Raw genomic sequence first — 16539 nt, forward strand, 5'->3', positions numbered from 1 at the left:
GCTCCCCGAAGGAGGACCGTGCTGCCTCTCCCATCTCGCCCACCCAGCTCACCAGCAGGCAATGACAAGATGTGGTCACTCAAGTGGTGAAAAGGCAGAAAGGAGGAATTCTGCTTCCCCTAGCATTAAATTCAAAGAGAGATGATGACAGAGCACCAGACTCTTGGCCGCCGACTGCTGCAGTAGCTTAAGTGGATGAGTCTTCAGAAGAAGAGCAAGATGTTATTGCTTTATCGAAGGAGACGACTGATGTATCTACCAGGATGTTTCCCTCAAGAGCAGCTTCTCCCATGACATGACAAGTAATCTGCAACAGCCCATTAGAAGAGCTCCACCCAGTTGTTGTCCGATCTGTCTGCGGTCCCCAGGCACCCACCTGACGAAGCCTTCAGCTTCCCGCAAGCATCACGAGGTGCCTTCAGCAACCTACTCGGAGGCCACCGGGGACTCTACAAGCCGGCCGCAGCGGTGGCTCTGGGCCAGCTAAACAAACCGACCTGCACACAGTGGCTCCCCAGGGTGAACGGAGCTGTTTTAAGGCAGTTGAGAGAGATTTTTGTGGAGCAAAGCCCCATGGCACAACACCAGCAGCTCTGCAGGTGCCCCTTGTCCACTAAGCCTGGTTTCAACACCCGCATAGCTCCAGGCTGGAGCCACCCTTGCAGCAATCCCCCCCACCCTCCGATGCCCAGGCAAAGCTATGAACAGCCCAAAACACCTTCTTTTTCTGTTGAAAGGGACCGCCAGCACCACAGCCAGCAGAGAACAGAGGGAGAACTGCTCTCTTGGCTGAATTCAGCAATTTAACTTTGTATTTTGATGTAGAGTGGAAAAAAAAAAGAAGAGAGCAGTTGAGTAGTCTCATAGCTCTCTAAGCTCAAAAGCCATCATAAGGCTTTTTCAGAGATAAGCGCTTCCTAAATACTTACTGCTGAAAGATTAAGAGAATGAAAGCCTGATCCTGTTTCCCTGCCCAAAGCAGCCGCGCTAACAGGACTACCCCATCCCCGCCACATCACAGCAGGAGGATCAAACCATCGCTCCTCTCCCAGCTGTATAAAGCCAATCACTGGGATGGATTTTCTCCTCCTCCAGCTCCGGGTGTGGGATGGGGATCCCTGCCTGGCAGCAGCCTGGGGGGGGGGGGGGTTGGCAGGAGAGGGCTGGCTCTGGCAGCAATTTCACTGTTCTCCCCATCAGCAGCTTTCGCAGGTGGGGGATAGCAAAGCAGGTTTGATCCCTGAGTTGCCCCACGCGGAGCCTCGCTGCCTAACGGGGCTTTTCTCGCCCAGCAGGACTTTCAGAGCCGGGGCTTGCGGAGCTGCCACTGCTCAGAAGTGGTTGAAGCTGCTCAGCTCTCCAGAAGGCACCAGCCCCCGCCTCGGCGGGCAGGTCACCCAAGGCTGCTGCACCGACACCTTCCAGCGACGCTCCGGCCAGCCGTGCCTCCTGCGTGCAGCCCGGTGCTGCACAGGAGCTGCACACAGAGCCAGGGTGGACGGCTGGGGCTGCATTTTTTCTCCTTCAGAGCTTATTCTGATTCATGCCACCGAGAATGACTGATTTCCCAAATTTTAGTGCAATTACGAATGTCACTTCTCCAGCACAACCTCCACGGTGACTATCTGCCGATTCCTTTAAATGCCACCCTGTGCCCAGCCCTGGCGAGTGAAGTGCCACCAACGTTTAGATCCCCCTTGAGCAGCCACGGATCGTTTTGACACGTTACCAGCCCATCGCACCCAAAGTAACAGATCCTGGTCACAACATAATGCATGTTCTCACGCCTCAGAGACAAGACTGGGTAATTTCTGGCCTCAGAGTTCATCTCCCCCTTTTCAGGGAACTACTCAATCATTCAACGGCCTCAACTCGAGTTGCAGCCCAAGGACTTTCAGCCAGGGCAGGTTTGCAGGAAGGCACATCGATTATTTGTTAAAGTTTGCCATGTTCAGCCACGCTCCGGGCGAAGCTCAAACCAAAGGCTGCAGACTTCAGGGACACCAACTCCTGCTGTGAACGCATCAGCCACCCGGGCGCCGCAGCCCCTTGGCACGTGCCGCTCACAGCCCCGGTGCTGCCGCCACCAGCCAGGGAGGTGCCCTGGGTGCTCTTCAGCAAGATCCCGACCCTGACTGCCTCCCTGTGGGGAATCCCGATGCCCCAACCTCCGGAACGTGCCCACCCCGCAGCACAGACCATCCAGGCAGGTGCCGTAAGGGACCCCAGCCCCGGTTTGCAAACGGTGCGTGGTTGGCGCGGGAGCCCACACCGCGATCACACCGCAGTGATTCACCGCAGCCGCCCCCGGCCCGCGCCGCCGCCCCGGCGGGCTGGGGGAAGGGGCGCCCCGGCAGCAGGCACGGAAAATATTTAAGCAAAACACCATCCAGAGGAAGATGGATCTGGCACAACAGAAATTCATGATCTTTTCGGGTTCATTCATTAAGCAAAAAAAAAAAATCATCAAAAGCACCAGGAGCATCGAGCAGGTTAGTCACCACCGCACCGCCCGGCACAACATCTGCCATCGGTGGAGCTCGCAGCCTCCCCCTCTGCACCGTCCTCCCCCGGGGTGACTCTGAGACCAACCCGCTCCCATCACGGGCTGCCGCCCCCTCCCTATCCACACCTCCCACACCCCACCACGCTCCCCTAATGCTGCTGCGCCCGTTCCTCCGAAGAGAGCGGGAAGCCTTTATCCGAACGCCTGCGAGAGCTGGGCCACCTCCAGCAAGCGGCATCGAGCACCTGCACGTCAGCACAAGGGGGAGATGCTCCCGTGCCCCCCCCCCCGGCGTCCTACCTGCAGCTCCTTGTCAGAGTACTTCTGGGGGTTTTTGCTGCCTTGGCTCTTCTTCCGAAGTTTCTTCAGCTCTGCCTGGCACTTGTCGAGCGAGTCCCCCTTGCTCCTTTGCTCTGTCTGGTATTTTTTCAGCGCAGCCTGGACGCAACAGGAGAAAGCTCTGAGCAGCTGAAACTGAACCCCTGCCCCACCAGCAGCTCCTGCTGCCATGGGTTGGCAGAAGCAAGGGGCCCCCCACAAAACGTTGGGTGAAGTGGGTTCCCAAGTGGGTTCCCCAGCGGGTTCCCCATGGCCCAGAGAGCAAACAGGGGCTGCAATAGCCCGGCACTGGGGAAAATGCTGTTCTGTGTGGGGTGATGTGTGCGATGGCCAGGGACCCGTCTGTCACCGGGGGCACGAGCAATGTCTGGGCACAACCGCCCCCGATCAGGGAGGCAGGCGAGGGGGTAGCCGGGCAGCAGGAACGGGAGACGCGGGGATGCCCCAGCCAGCGTTTGTGCTGCCCGACCACCTGAGTCCGTAACTCACACTCAGGTACCGGGAGTCCAGCTCCACCTTCTGCTCCAGCTGCGTCAGGAGCTCGTTGTGGAAGGACTTGAGCTGCAGGCAGAAACAGAAAACGGGGTTCCTTGGTGAGGGCTGGCAAAGCCTGCCTGGAGAGCACCGGGGCAGGCAGGGGAGAGGGTCTGTACAGACTGATGCCAGCAAGGGACAGACACACACGCAGAGAGGGACCCAGCAGGGCAGAAGCGGACACCCAAGCAGGCCAGACCTTTTGCAGCTCAGCAAATCCACGTCAGAGGGGCTGGGGTCACCCAGACAAGACGTGGAAAATGATTTTGCTCAGCTGCAGCACCGGCAGAGCCCGTGGCCAGGCAGAGAGCCTTGCACACCCGGACTGGGGCACTCACCATCTCCTCCAGCTGGTTCTGGATCTGCCTGTGGACTTCTGCCATCTGGAAGAGCACGTCTCCTGCAAAGACAAGAGGCAGGAAGGTGGCTTGAGGGGCCAAACTCAGGGGGACACCCTGAGGGTGGGGCAGGCAGTGCCCCATAGCAGGGAAGGGTCCACAGTCAGACCCATGAGTGCTCCTAGAGCACGCCGGTGCCCATCTTCAGGGAGCTGTAGGTGAGCTGATGTTCCCTTGAGACACGAACACGCGTGTTTTGTGTAGCATGAAGGGAAACAAGGACAAGCAGCACCAGCACCCAGGGGCAGCCCTGCCCATGACCCACCGTGCTGTCGGCCACCCCAGCTACAGCACGGCTCTGCCCATGCCAGCCCTTAGCCTGGCCCCAAGGGTGTGACAAAGCAGCCAGAGATGACAGGACCAAGAAAGGTCCCTCATCTTGACCTGATTCCCAGTCCAGATACTGAAGGGAGCAGCTGGAGATGAGAGAGGCTGCGCTAATAACAGAGATGGGAATTTAAACAACACCGTTACAGCCCGGAGCTTCGCCTGACGCTCTCCCGGCTGCACGTCCAGCCCAAAGCCAAGCACGGAGCACCTGCAGCCCTCTCCCCAGCAGCCAGGCAGCGCACAGACACAGCCCTGGGACCCAGTCCAGGTCACAGGACACAGAGCTAAGCCCTGTGTCGATATTTGCCTCAAAACCACGGGACCTGTTCAACCTTGGCGGCTGAGCCGTGTGTGGGCAGCCCTGCCCTGGGCAGCGAGGGCAGAGCCGTGGTGCAGGGCTGCTGCAAAAGCCACTGCCCACAGCCAAGGGCTCCCTGCTCTGCTTTGTCTCTTCCTTTAATTTTTCTTTTCAAATGCAGAATTGAGTCACACACCCACCTCGCTTCTCCCGGGAGGAAGGGCAGAGTCCTGCCTCAGCAAAAGCCCCAACAGGGGCCTGTGGGAGCATCTTTCAGGAGAGGAGCCAGTGCTAGCGCTCGACTAAAAGCACCATCTCTGGATCAGAGCAAGCTCTCGGGGAGAGCTGAGCTCCATCAGTGATTTGTAAGGGCTGAGTTAGGAAGCTCTCACTTCCAGCATGGTGGGTTGCAGCTTCCCAGGAGGCTTCCAGTCTACACGGAGCTGTTTGTAAACCAAACTCCATAAGCTGTGTCTCCAAGCTGCTCCCATCTCAGGGCTCATCCTCAGCAGGACCTGCAGCCCCCCAGCACCCACAGGGGCTCTCTGAAGGGAAGCTGCATCCCACACCCCATCCCAGAAAAAGCAGAACAGCAGCTGGGATAACTCAAAGCCCTGATTATGCAGCCCATAAAAACGCACATGGAGTCTGAAGTGTAAGAATAGCAGCCTCAGAGATGGGAAACGCAATGGGAAGGGGACCCCAGCCCTGGAGCCCCAGGACAACGTGCTGGAGGAGGTGATGCAACGCTCCTGAGGCTGCCCGAGGTGGAGGTAGCGGCTCCCAGTAGGGATCCAGGGGCGAGCAGCCACAGCCCTAATCCCACCTAACAGCGGGTCCCCCTTCCTCGGTCCCCCAGCAGCCGAGACACACAGAGCCCCGGTTTGCTTCCACACGGGGCTGCTCACTCCTGTCCTGCTCCAGCACAAACCCAGCCCCAGGAAACGCTGTGGTTTTGGTGGATTTAGAGGGTGCAGGAAAACACAAGTCCTCTGCAGAGGACAGGTCCATCCCAGGCTCCAGGACTTCTGCATCCTCTGTACTGGGAGTCAAAGCCCAGCAACAGTGAGACTGGGATGAGCCAAACCGGCATCTCACTGGTGCAAGGGAACCCTTGGGACCCTCATCCAGCACAAAACCAGCTGGTGTACGCTGGGCCAGCCCCAGCTTGCTGCTTGGTCAGCCCGTCCGCAGCGCACCACGTGCCCGGGCACGCGGGCCATGCGCCAACCAAGTGTCAACACCACCGGCCGATCAGGAACAACCTGGCCCAACGTCACTTTGCTTTTGTGTCTGAAGCAATTTGTACTTTGCACCATACACTGTGTCTCAAAACCTTCTGCAAACATTAAAATCTGATCCCTTTTTGTCCTTGGCAGGCGCCAGCCCCCTCCACCGCAGGTCGATCCAGTAACAGAACCAGCTGTGGCACCGGCAGGCCCTCAGCCAGCGCCAACTGGCACCAGGGTCACTGTCCCCCTGTGCCCCCCGCTTGGCTCCTTGAGAGAACAGCAATGCACAAAGCATCCAGTGACGCACAAAGCGTCCCGCAAAGCAAGGAGGTGACCGCACGGCTGCGGCTCCCCTCCTTTGCCGGGAGAAAACCGTGTACCGAGACTCCCGCGGCCACTGAGCCGGCCGTAACTTCGCCAGCCGCGTTGCAAGGTGCTGAGCAAAGCGGAGCAGCCCCCGGCCCTCACGCTGAGCACGCAGCCAGCTGCGGTGAAAGAGCTTCACGCCTGAACGAGGAGGTCCAAGCGAGGGGTCGCCACCACGAGACCGCCAGGAAATTGCTCTCCGGTTGGGCTGCGGCGGCTCAGTCGTGGGAAGTGCACAAATTCCCACTGCCAGGAGGCGATGACGTCGCGCCGCTGCTTGGCTGAGGTCGCCTTTTCAAGAGTGTATCCAGGCCAGGGCGGGTCGCTCCGTATTTCCAAAGCTCCTGCCACCCCCTCTCCCTTTCGCTTCCCGTTTGGTCGGGGTGGAAACCCCAGCTGAGAAAGGCAGCACGGGGTTGGCCCAGGGCGTTCTGGCCACCACCGCTGAGCTCCCAATCCACCCAGGAGAGCAGGGGCCAGGGTGCTCAGAAATAATATATACGTCCCCAAATCCGGGTGCTGGGTACGCCCAGCCCCCTGCGCTGGGACCACAGGGCTCTGCCCCCACTGCATTCCTCACCCAGGGAATTAACCGGCTCCCAGGAGCCAGGGAGGTGCGCGATACGCATCTTCCTGCATCTGCTTTCCCCACCGCCACCCGCTCAGCTCTTATCGCAGTGAGAGCACGGGGCGTTTCAGCCCCACATCAAAGCGAGCAGCGGTGTGGAGCCTTCCCCACCCAAAACCGTGTCCCTGCTGGAAGCTGCTCCACGTCCCAGCCTGCGCGAGGGGACGCTGCTGTCCCCCCACCCCGCACGCTCCCCTGCCACGGCCAGTTTGCTGCACCTTTGCCGGTGGTGTGGCCAGCCCGGTGCCAAGAGCAGCTCAAGGTGAGCACCGCGCGGCGCAGGAAGGCGGCTGGATGCCTGCCCGGTGCTGGGCTGTGCAGAGGCACGAGAGCTTCCTCTGGAGCCAAGATAGCCCAACCGGCTCCGAAGGAATCGGCTCTGGGCTTCCCATGGCCACCACCATCGCTGGGCAGCAGCAGGGTTTGACCTAACCACCCCCCCCCCCCCCAAACAGTAGCTGTGGCACTGCGTGAATTCACACAGGACACCTCCAACACCTCCACGCCACGAGCTGCTTCACCCCTGCAAAAAAGCAAAAAGCCTTTCAAAAAAAAAAAGCCACCGCAAAACCAGACCTTGTTCGACATTAACAGCCATTTCACCCTGAAACCGCTCAGACTGACCCAGCGCGGCGGCAGGGAAGAAGTTAAACTGTGACTACAAGATACGACGGTGGTCGGAAAGCCTAAAAATTTCAAACCCTGGCTCAGAAGAGGACCCATGGCATTAGCAAAGCTTAGCAGCAGGGATGGCACTGGGGCATACACCCCGGCCACGGCACAGCCGCCCACGCCACGGGCGTTTTGCATCACCTACCAGTGGTATTTGTAAGTCAAACATGATAATTACCGCTGCGCAGCAGGGCAGAGAACAGGGCGAGAGCTCGGGTCACGGTGCAAATGGCATACTGAGAGCGAGCACTGCGCTAGCCTCGCTGCCAAAATGCACATCCTACAGGTCAAGAAACCCAAGGTCAAGAGCCTCACCTAAGCCCAGAGGCAAAAATAAGGACAGGGAAAGGCAGGACACGGCAGAGCAAGGATTTCACCTGCCTGTGCTGGGCTCACACACCTTTCCGCAGGCTGCGAAGCACAAAGAGGCGAGGAGGAGTTGCTATTTACGTCTGTCTGACTCACAGTATCGTTCTGGGAGAACTATAGGGGCTATTGTGGGCCCTTCCCTACCACACCCAGCCGGGAACAGGCAAACAGGTTGTTCCACATCCCTCCCATCGCTATCGACACCGCAGGCCCCACGCAGGAGCCAGCTGCCCCTTCCAGAAGGCAGAGCAGTAGGAACCCATCTCACAGGGTTTTTGAGCTTTCAGAGCCTAAAGATTATTTTTTCCCCTCCCTTCTCGAGCTAGGTACAAGCCATTTTTAATAAAAATACCAAACAATGCCCTGGCAAAGGAGTCAAACTGCTACAAGCCAGAACACGCAGATGCTGGTGCAGGGCTGAAGCAACCCAGCCTGTCCCAATGCCACAGACATCAGGGATGCTTTGGCGAGCAAACAGCACTGCATCCTCGCCACCGTCGCGCCTCGCTCCCCTAAGACGGAGGATGAGGCGCTGTTGGCATCACTCGCTATCAAGGTCACTTGCTCTGGATATTCAGATCCCAAACAAAGAGTATGAAAGGATGAAACAAGGAGTCCAGGGGCTCAGCTCCTTCTGCTGTTTGACACCGTGCTGGGCTTCTCCCTGTTGCTTTTTGTTAAGGGAGACCAGGAAAGGCAACGGTGCCGTCAAGCGAAGTAACTGAGCTACCAGAAGAGGAGTATTTGCTCATTAATGAGAAAAAGCAACAGACAGTAACAGGGCAAACTGTTTGAGCTCCTGAAGCCCAAGAGGAAAAAGAGAAAATCTGCTTTTCAATGGCTGGTTAAATGCTGTTAGCCCAATTCTTTGATGCCAAGCAAGCACCCGAACCCAGAGAAGGGATGCGCGTTCCCAGGGCATGAGAAGATGCAAAAGCACCGGGTGGCTGGAGGAGAAGGGGCCAGGAGGTCCCTGCACCAGGCACTGCTCCAACACAGGCACCCATTTCACTCCTCCCAGACTTTGCTGGACAGGAAAGCTCCATCAGTTTGGGCTGTTTGGTTGGGGTTTTTTTTGTTTGTTTGTTTTTTTTTTTTTTTTTTGAGGGGGGAGTGGGGTAGAGAGCATCAGCCTCATGCCCAATTATTAACAAAGCATTGCTTCAGGGTGAAATCGTGCCCCCCGCCCGGACTCAGCAGGGCAGGGCTCTCAGCCCAGTGGTTACCAGTTCCCCTTTCAGCGCTGCATGCCACCCAGTTTCACATCTTCCATTCTCCATTGACCACCAGCAGTGAGTGTGGCCTCACCCCCCCTCCCCCAGCTCCCACCATCACTGCTCAGGCACATCCCCACTGCGGCACGGCTGCCCCCCACCCTTAAATGCAGACCAGCAACAACTCTGCTCGCACATCACGTGCTGGAGATCCGACCAAGCCAGACCGAAGGCAGCAGCACACCACTGCAGACTTCTGCAATCTTTTTTCCTCTTCCCTCATACTAACGGGTCTTGATCCGAGACCACAGACACAGCCCATGGGATCACAGAATCGTTTAGGTTGGAAAAGACCTTTAAGATCGAGTCCAACAGTGAACCTGGCCCTGCCACAAACAAGCCCTCGAGTCACGGAGAGAAGCACCTCACAGCCCCACGCCTCACCCAGACAAGGCGGCTCTGACTCGATCAGCGCTGACATTCAATCGCAAGACAACTCGGGGGAAGATCCGTGCGTGTGCAGCGGGAAGGATACGCGTGTGGGGAAACAATCAGCTTCTCCACGCTGAGTCATCTATTTCCTCTTCAAAAAGGTTTCACTTATCACAGCCCCAAAGGATGGTGCCGATTTGTTGATGTTATATTAGCAACTCATCAGCATTATAATGATCAGCTCTGTTTGGAGCCTCTGCTTCAACCCAGCTTGGCAAAGCTTAAGACATTTTTTATTTATTTATTGAGAGACAAGGTAAAGGGAAAAAAAAAAAGGGCAGGAAAAGCTTCCCAAGGCACCCTGACTCAGGCAAGTTCAACGACGCATTTCCAGTAATCGGCTCCCTCAGGCTCAGCACTTGCCATTGACACTTTTACCATGGATGGATTAGAGACCTGGGTGATCTGTGATGCCCCGTGCTTCCCAACAGCCCCCCCCCCGGACACTTACAGATCATGGATCTGTATCATGATGTACAGACCAGCGAGTCCCTAGTGCCCAACTGCTCTGGCAGCAGCTATACTGGTGGCACAGGATTAATTAGCACAGGAGAACGTGACTGCGCAGACCTCACATTCACCAGCCTGGCTCGGACCCACGTGCGCCGATCCCTCCCGCACACCAGCAGCCCCGGGAGGGGAAGCAAACACCTCCAGGACCTGGGGCTGGCACACACCAAGCTGCAACCCCTTCTTAAAACCCGCCAAGCTCACAGCATTGCCGATGGATGGCAGAAACCACCCCCCGGACACAAACGTGGCCCCTCCGTCCCTCCCGAAAGGATGGAGTATCCCTGCGGGAGCTCGTCCCGGGCACACAGCAGGTAGGCATCCCTGGAAGATGTCACCACTGAAGGTGAAACCCAAACGTTACACACAGCTGCTACGCGCTAGAAACTCCAGCCAGGCAACATGCTCTTCGCAGATGCTCATTTAACAACCCTCCACCGTGACTTACCCAAACACAGGTTGGTGAGAACAAGCCTACTGCTCTGGCAGTCTGCTTTTAATCAGAAGACTTGAAGGCAGGGAAAAGGCAATGCAGGCAGCAGCAGCGGCCCTCTCTGAGGCTGGCAGCAGTTTTTAAGAGGCCTTTCCTGTGTTTCTGCATCCTCAGCAAGCCCATTCCCGCAAGTTCCTTCCCTAAGGGAGCTACACAGCTTGGAGGCTGAGTCCTGAATTTCTGGAACAACTTCCCTGGCAAATCAGGGCTTTTCACAGAATTGCAGGTGGAACAGCAGGTCCAGAACATCTGTTCTTCCACCAGCACAAAGTTATTACTCACAAGCCATCCAGTGCATCGTTACGTCCAGTTTTGAAAAGGACTGAGCAACAAGATCACCACCGCTCTCCCACCCAGGAGCTGGTCTCCACGGGCAGAAGGACCTCACTGCAGGGACACCATGTCACCCACCACAGGCACATATTGCCTGAGGTTCAGCCTCCTTTTTTCTGGGCGCTGCTCTGGCAAGTCCCCAGCAGACATCGGCCACCACCAGCTCCAGCGGTCCCCGCTCACACACTGAACACTGGGCGGCCTTTGACATTCACAGGATCTATAGCTGCATCTCTGCTGCTGCAGGCAGCCTCTACCCAAAACAACTGCAAATCCAATTAACAGATTAATCCCTCTCCCCAGAGGATTCAGCGCAGCACAAAGCCTCTGAACCACGCCATGGCTGAGAGCCGGGCCAGGCCAAGAGGCTGCAGTGAAGACAAGAGGCTGCAGTGAAGACAAGAGGCTGAACTGGCCCGGGCAGCCGTGAACATCCCACCGGGCTGGTCTGCTCCTCCCCAGGAGCTGCCACGGTTACCATCCCACCAGGGCACAGGCTGGTGGCACCCTGGCTCTACAGCTGCATCACGGACAGGACCAGGCTCTGTGCCCAGCTCTGATGGGCACAGCATGCCCGGTGGAGACGGCTCTGTCCTGCATCCCTCCGTGATGCTCATCAGTGTTTTAAAAGCTGTACAGAGGTAGTTTAAAACTCCTGAAGCCCAGCATCCTCCACTGACACCAAACAGCTCCACAGCAAACGATTGAACCATGAAGGTGCCACCGGTCCCGACTTTACTGTGCAAACTGTGTACCAGAACAAAGCAGTTATCTACCAGAGGCTCATTTTGGCTCCACTAATTACTGCATATCTTGTCCTTTCAGAGCCCCCTGCTTCAGTCAGAGCAGCTTTCACCAATTCAAAAAGACCTTCTAGAAAACCAGCTGCAAAGCAAAATCCACCTCCAGCCCCGGAGGAGTTTCCTGCAGGTGCTGCACAGCCCCAGCGTCCCGGTGAGCTCCCAGCCTGGTGGGAACTGCCTCTGGCTCCACTTATCAGGAAAGTACCTCTCTTGGGAAGAAAAAAACCCCTTCCTATTACTTTGTCATGGCCCAGTTTCACAGGGGACAAAAGAAACAACATTTTGAGTAGCATCCAAGGGACCTAAGCAGGAGCTGGACAAGGGCCAGTCACCCGAGCATTTGTGCACGTGTGACTGGGGCTCCTTGGAAACGCCTACAAACCATTCCCGCATCAAGCCTGCGGCAGACCTTTGCTGATCAGACACGCCATATTCATGCTCTTCACGCCAGCTTCCCAAAAGCCACCGCAGCAACCGCTGCGGATGTGACGAACAGCGTAAGGATCCCCTCTCAAAGAGGAACTGTGGGCATGGGTCTAAATCCTCCAAGGGCCAGGAACCGGGCAGCAGCCCTGAGAGCAGAGCAGGGAGGGGAGCAGCTTCCCTGCCGACCCTCCCCAGGGATCCAGCTCCCAGGAAGGCCACGGCAGCGGGGTTCAGACAGAGGTACACCCCTGCCAGACGCTTGCACCTGAAAACTCAAGCCACAGAGCCGATTACAGCTCAAGTGCTTTATTACCGCCGAGTTTTCCATTACCACCCGGGATTATCCTGTCTACACACAGTTGCTAAAATCTGATGGAGAATTTACAAAAAAATGTGGAGAGCTAAGCAGGTGGGGAGCAGAGAGCTAAGCTGGGAGGCAGCATTATCAGGCTGCTGACTCTTTTCAGCACGGCAAACGGGCAGCATCACTCCCTTCACAGGAATGTGTTTTTAAAAGAGCCAGCACAGAGCAGAACGGGCCACCCCGGCTGGCTGTGCTGTCGGTTCTCCAGTGCCCAACTTAAAGAGCAACTCCTTGGAGTCACAAATGCTATTGGAGAGGGACAGTGTGAAAACACGGCCAGTTCTGAGCAGCTCTCCCAGCACGGGGCAGCCTCCGAGTGTTCTCCCAGCACCCCAGGGTGCCGCAAACCCAGCCAGAGCTCCTGGTCCCCAGCCGTGCTGCATCACCCAGGGGGTGCAGAGCCCCTGCGACCACCCTGGCACAGGCAGCATCACTGCAGTGCAGGCAGGAGAGCCAGGGACAGACGTGGCTGCCTTCATCACCTTGTAGACATAGGACCTGTGTATTTTTATGTTCTTTTGACACCTCCTGTCCCAGAAATAAGCATCAGGAAACTATCCATATTCTGAAAAGAAAGGGTTAAGGAGGGAAAAAAAAAAATCTCTTTTCTGTGGAGGCTGGAAAGAGATGCGAGCTGCAGCCCCAACCAGAGCACCCCAGAGCCCTGCCTGGTGTCTCGGAGCAGCTTTCCCTGTGGCACAGGGTGGGAGCACGTTCGTGCCACTGACAATTATCAACATCCCCATTTGCTGCGGCCTCTGGTAAGGAATGAAATAACGCAGACGCCAGCGCTCCTTTCCGGCACTATCAGCAATCCCAGCGCAGGGCCCGATAAGGTAAAGGTGTTCCCAGGAAAAGCCGTACCTTTGGCGAGCACAGCCCCGCTCTCAAACATTTTCAGCCCCTGTTTACACATCCCGCTGGGAGGGGGTTGTGTCCCCGACTGTTATCAGCTCCAGTAAACTGCAGCCAGAAATTTTATCTTAACTTTCCTCTGCACAGAGCAGCTGCCACAATAAATATCAGCAAGATCAACAAAGCAGGAGGTCGGAGAAGCAGCCGCTCGCCACGGCTCCGGACCGAGCACGAGCTGCCAGGATGCTCCCTCAGACACGCTCACACCAAGAGGGGAAGATGTAGTAATTTGGGAACATCTTAAACCAACCCCAACATGCTCAAGCCACACACCAAATGCATGACAGGAGACTGCGAGGGGGCCCTAAGGATACCTGCTGTCAAACCACCGTCCTTAGGCGAGGAAGCAGGACCAAGATGACACCAAAGCCAGGTTTTACATGGGAGCAAAGCCTGGAGCAGCTCTGAAGGGGAGGCAGGGCTTGTGGTCCCCAAGCTCCTGCCCTCGCCCAGCTGAGCCGTCCCTGATAAGGCTTTCCCAAGCTTTCACTTCCAGGAGGACAAAGCTGCTGCATCTTTCACCCCCCCGAGAGGCAGAAGAGGAAGCCTTGGACAGGAAGGTCTGCACAGCCCTTGCAATCTCAGTCGCTGCACGCATCGCACACAAGGCTCTTGTGTTTTATTTATTAAACAGAAACAGATTGCTACAGGCAGCTCTAATCCAAGCGATAGAATCGGTTTCCATAGACACTTACCGCTTCCCCATTAAAATTCAGACGCAGCCAGCGAGCTGTGCACGGCCGCACCAGAGCAGCCCTGGCTGGGGGCGAGCAGTGGCTGACACCGAGCACGACACGGCAAAAGCCGAAGCCTGGCCCCTCCGAGGGGCTGTTCACCGACTGCTTCATCGGCCTCCGGATTTACTTCAGCTCAACCTCTTCTCTGCTAATTGACCGCCTCGGAGGGACGGCATTAATGAGTACAGTTTCCCATCTCCCAGCACAGTGAGCCAGACCTGCAGGAGGGACCAGGAGGAGGAGGAGTTCCCCTGGGACTGCAGAAGCAACGAGACCAAAACCCATCTCGGCCCCCCAGGCGCCTTAACGAGAGGCTGCAGCATCCCTGGGGGGAGTTGGGAGAAGAGCCACCTTGAACCCCACCTGCTCAGAGGGCCAGCAGCGAGGGAAGAACCTAGGAGCCACGTCCAAGCGATGGGAAGATTGGAAAAGCAGCTCCCGAGAGACTTGCCAGAGGAGTAAGGGCAAGAAAGGGAAAGGAGGCACCGAGCACTACAGCTCGCGGCGCCTGTCGCAACCCCGATCGACTGAGCAAATACAAGTCACCCGCTGCGCTGCACCGGGATGCTGCAGGCTGCAGCCCATCTTGCGACAGCTCTGCCGCACTCAGCAGGGCTCTGGGTAGAGGCACAGCCCAAACGCCGGGTGGTTTCTACCAGGAGAAACGCTGCTTCAGTGCAGCCGAGCTGCCCGGACGCCAAACCGCTCCCTCTCCCCTTCTCCTTTCCGAGGACCAGGGTGGGCAGCGCTGCCTCAGCTCCCCAGCCAGCAGCCGGTGCTTTTCTCTCCTTCGCAAAGCAAGACAAAAACGCCAGCAAAGCCGCTCGCTGCAAACGCTTCCTCCTCGCAAACACCGCAGGCTGTCAGTGCCCCAAAATCCCGACACTAAGAATAGCAGGCTTTTTTTTTTTTTTAAGCTACATTTACAGTAAATAGAGAGACACTTTTTCCATTCACACGAGGCAGGATCAGCTCCACATTGAGCTTGCTATCCCCGTCAATCAACAGCAAAAATCTGGTTTCATCCCTGTGCTCAGAGCCTGCTCCAGACTGCAACTCCATTTAGCAGTAATTTGGTGACTTACCCAATTCTTTAGATCCTTGGCTTTCACTGGCCAACTCTCCCATCTTAACCAGAGCATCGAAGTATCCTTTTGCTGCATATGTCATACCTAAAAGCACCCAAAAACACAGGTTATATTCTCTTTAATGGCTGTTACAACTTCTACAGTACTGAAATGATGCTAGACACTAAAATAGACATTACTTCAAAGGGCTTAACCCCATGGGGAGGGACTAGAAGAAAAATGAGTGAAGAAAGAAGAAAGCTCAAGCAGCAAGATTACAGGGCTATTTAGGAGGGGGAAAAAAGAGTACGTGCAGGATCTAAGTGGTTTTCATTCCAGTGTAACCATCAGCCTGCACAACGCTGCTCAAAAATCACTGTGGAATAATTGAATATCACAGACTTTCATTACAGTTCAGCCTTGTTTGTTGACATTCCAGCTACACACTCCACTTTAATCAGATAAGCAGGGGGTTTCCTCTAATCATGAGAACATGTTGTACAGCTTTAGCTCAACACTGTCAAATTATGTGCTGAAGCCTCTTCCAGCGCGATTTACTGACTAAGACACTTCCTTCAGATGCCCCCACAAGCTCAGAGAGCCAAAGAAAAGGATGACCGAAGACAATTTTAAAAATTACAGGAAGATCTTGGGCTTCAGAGCTTATTCACAGCAGGGATGTGAGAAAAGTGGAAAGTGAGCGATCACACTGGTTATCCACAAGATGCGGCCATTACAGCGTGCCCAGCTTAAGCTGCGATAAACCAGCACGTTATAAACGGGCCCCACCACCCGGGTAATTAAAAGCTGCATTATCGGTATAACATTTCAGAAGAACAAATAAAAAACACAGTCCCAAGGGCAACCTTTTCTCCCCCCCCATCAGACCCTGCCTCTCCCTTCCCTGCACCCGCCTGCAGACCCGGCAGGGAAGGACCAGGCAGAAGCACACCCAAATCACCAGCCCCTGCTTCATTAGCATCGTTAGGGATGGCTGGAAAACGCTGCTGCTTGCGAGGGTGTATTAGATGCCCCATCCCTGGGGGAGCAGAGTCCACAGCCCCTGCGCAGCGGACCGGGATGGACGGGCACTTCCCTCGTTATGGCCAGTTGATCCATTAAAACCGAATGAAAGGCAAGGCAGAGAACCGGCAGGAAAGCAGCGTGGAGGAGAGCGCCTGTACCTGGGAACGGCGGGAGGCCTGCCCCTGGAAAGATCCTTCACCAAAACATGCAGGAACCTCATTTGACATTTGTGGGAAATACGATTTGCTCCAGGCACGAAGCGAGAGGCAGAGCTCCTTCCCAGAGGCCGTGTTTCAAACAGCGGCATTTAAGAACATGAGACACCAAAATATTTTTTTTTCCACCGCCTTAAGATTATGTCAGCCTCTTCCCTTACAGGCATTGTCACTGAACCAATTAAAAAAATAAAATCCAGGAGAGATGTGCAGGGCAGCGCTGGAGCGAGCGGAGCCCTCCCCGAAAGAAAGCAGCTGCCTCAAACAGAGCC

General features: G+C 56.2%; 1 protein-coding gene across 1 annotated transcript in view; it reads right to left on the bottom strand.

Moving 5' to 3' along the window:
• BAIAP2 (BAR/IMD domain containing adaptor protein 2) overlaps positions 1 to 16539 on the bottom strand; it is a 46453-nt gene that overhangs the window by 19367 nt on the left and 10547 nt on the right. The window contains 4 exon segments of the mRNA XM_086473404.1: positions 2807 to 2944; positions 3335 to 3406; positions 3718 to 3779; positions 15045 to 15131. Of these exon segments, the coding sequence (XP_086329530.1) occupies positions 2807 to 2944; positions 3335 to 3406; positions 3718 to 3779; positions 15045 to 15131 (359 nt within the window).

This window comes from Leptosomus discolor, chromosome 15, assembly GCF_034619465.1.
Source record: "Leptosomus discolor isolate bLepDis1 chromosome 15, bLepDis1.hap2, whole genome shotgun sequence".
Lineage (NCBI taxonomy): Eukaryota > Metazoa > Chordata > Aves > Leptosomiformes > Leptosomidae > Leptosomus > Leptosomus discolor.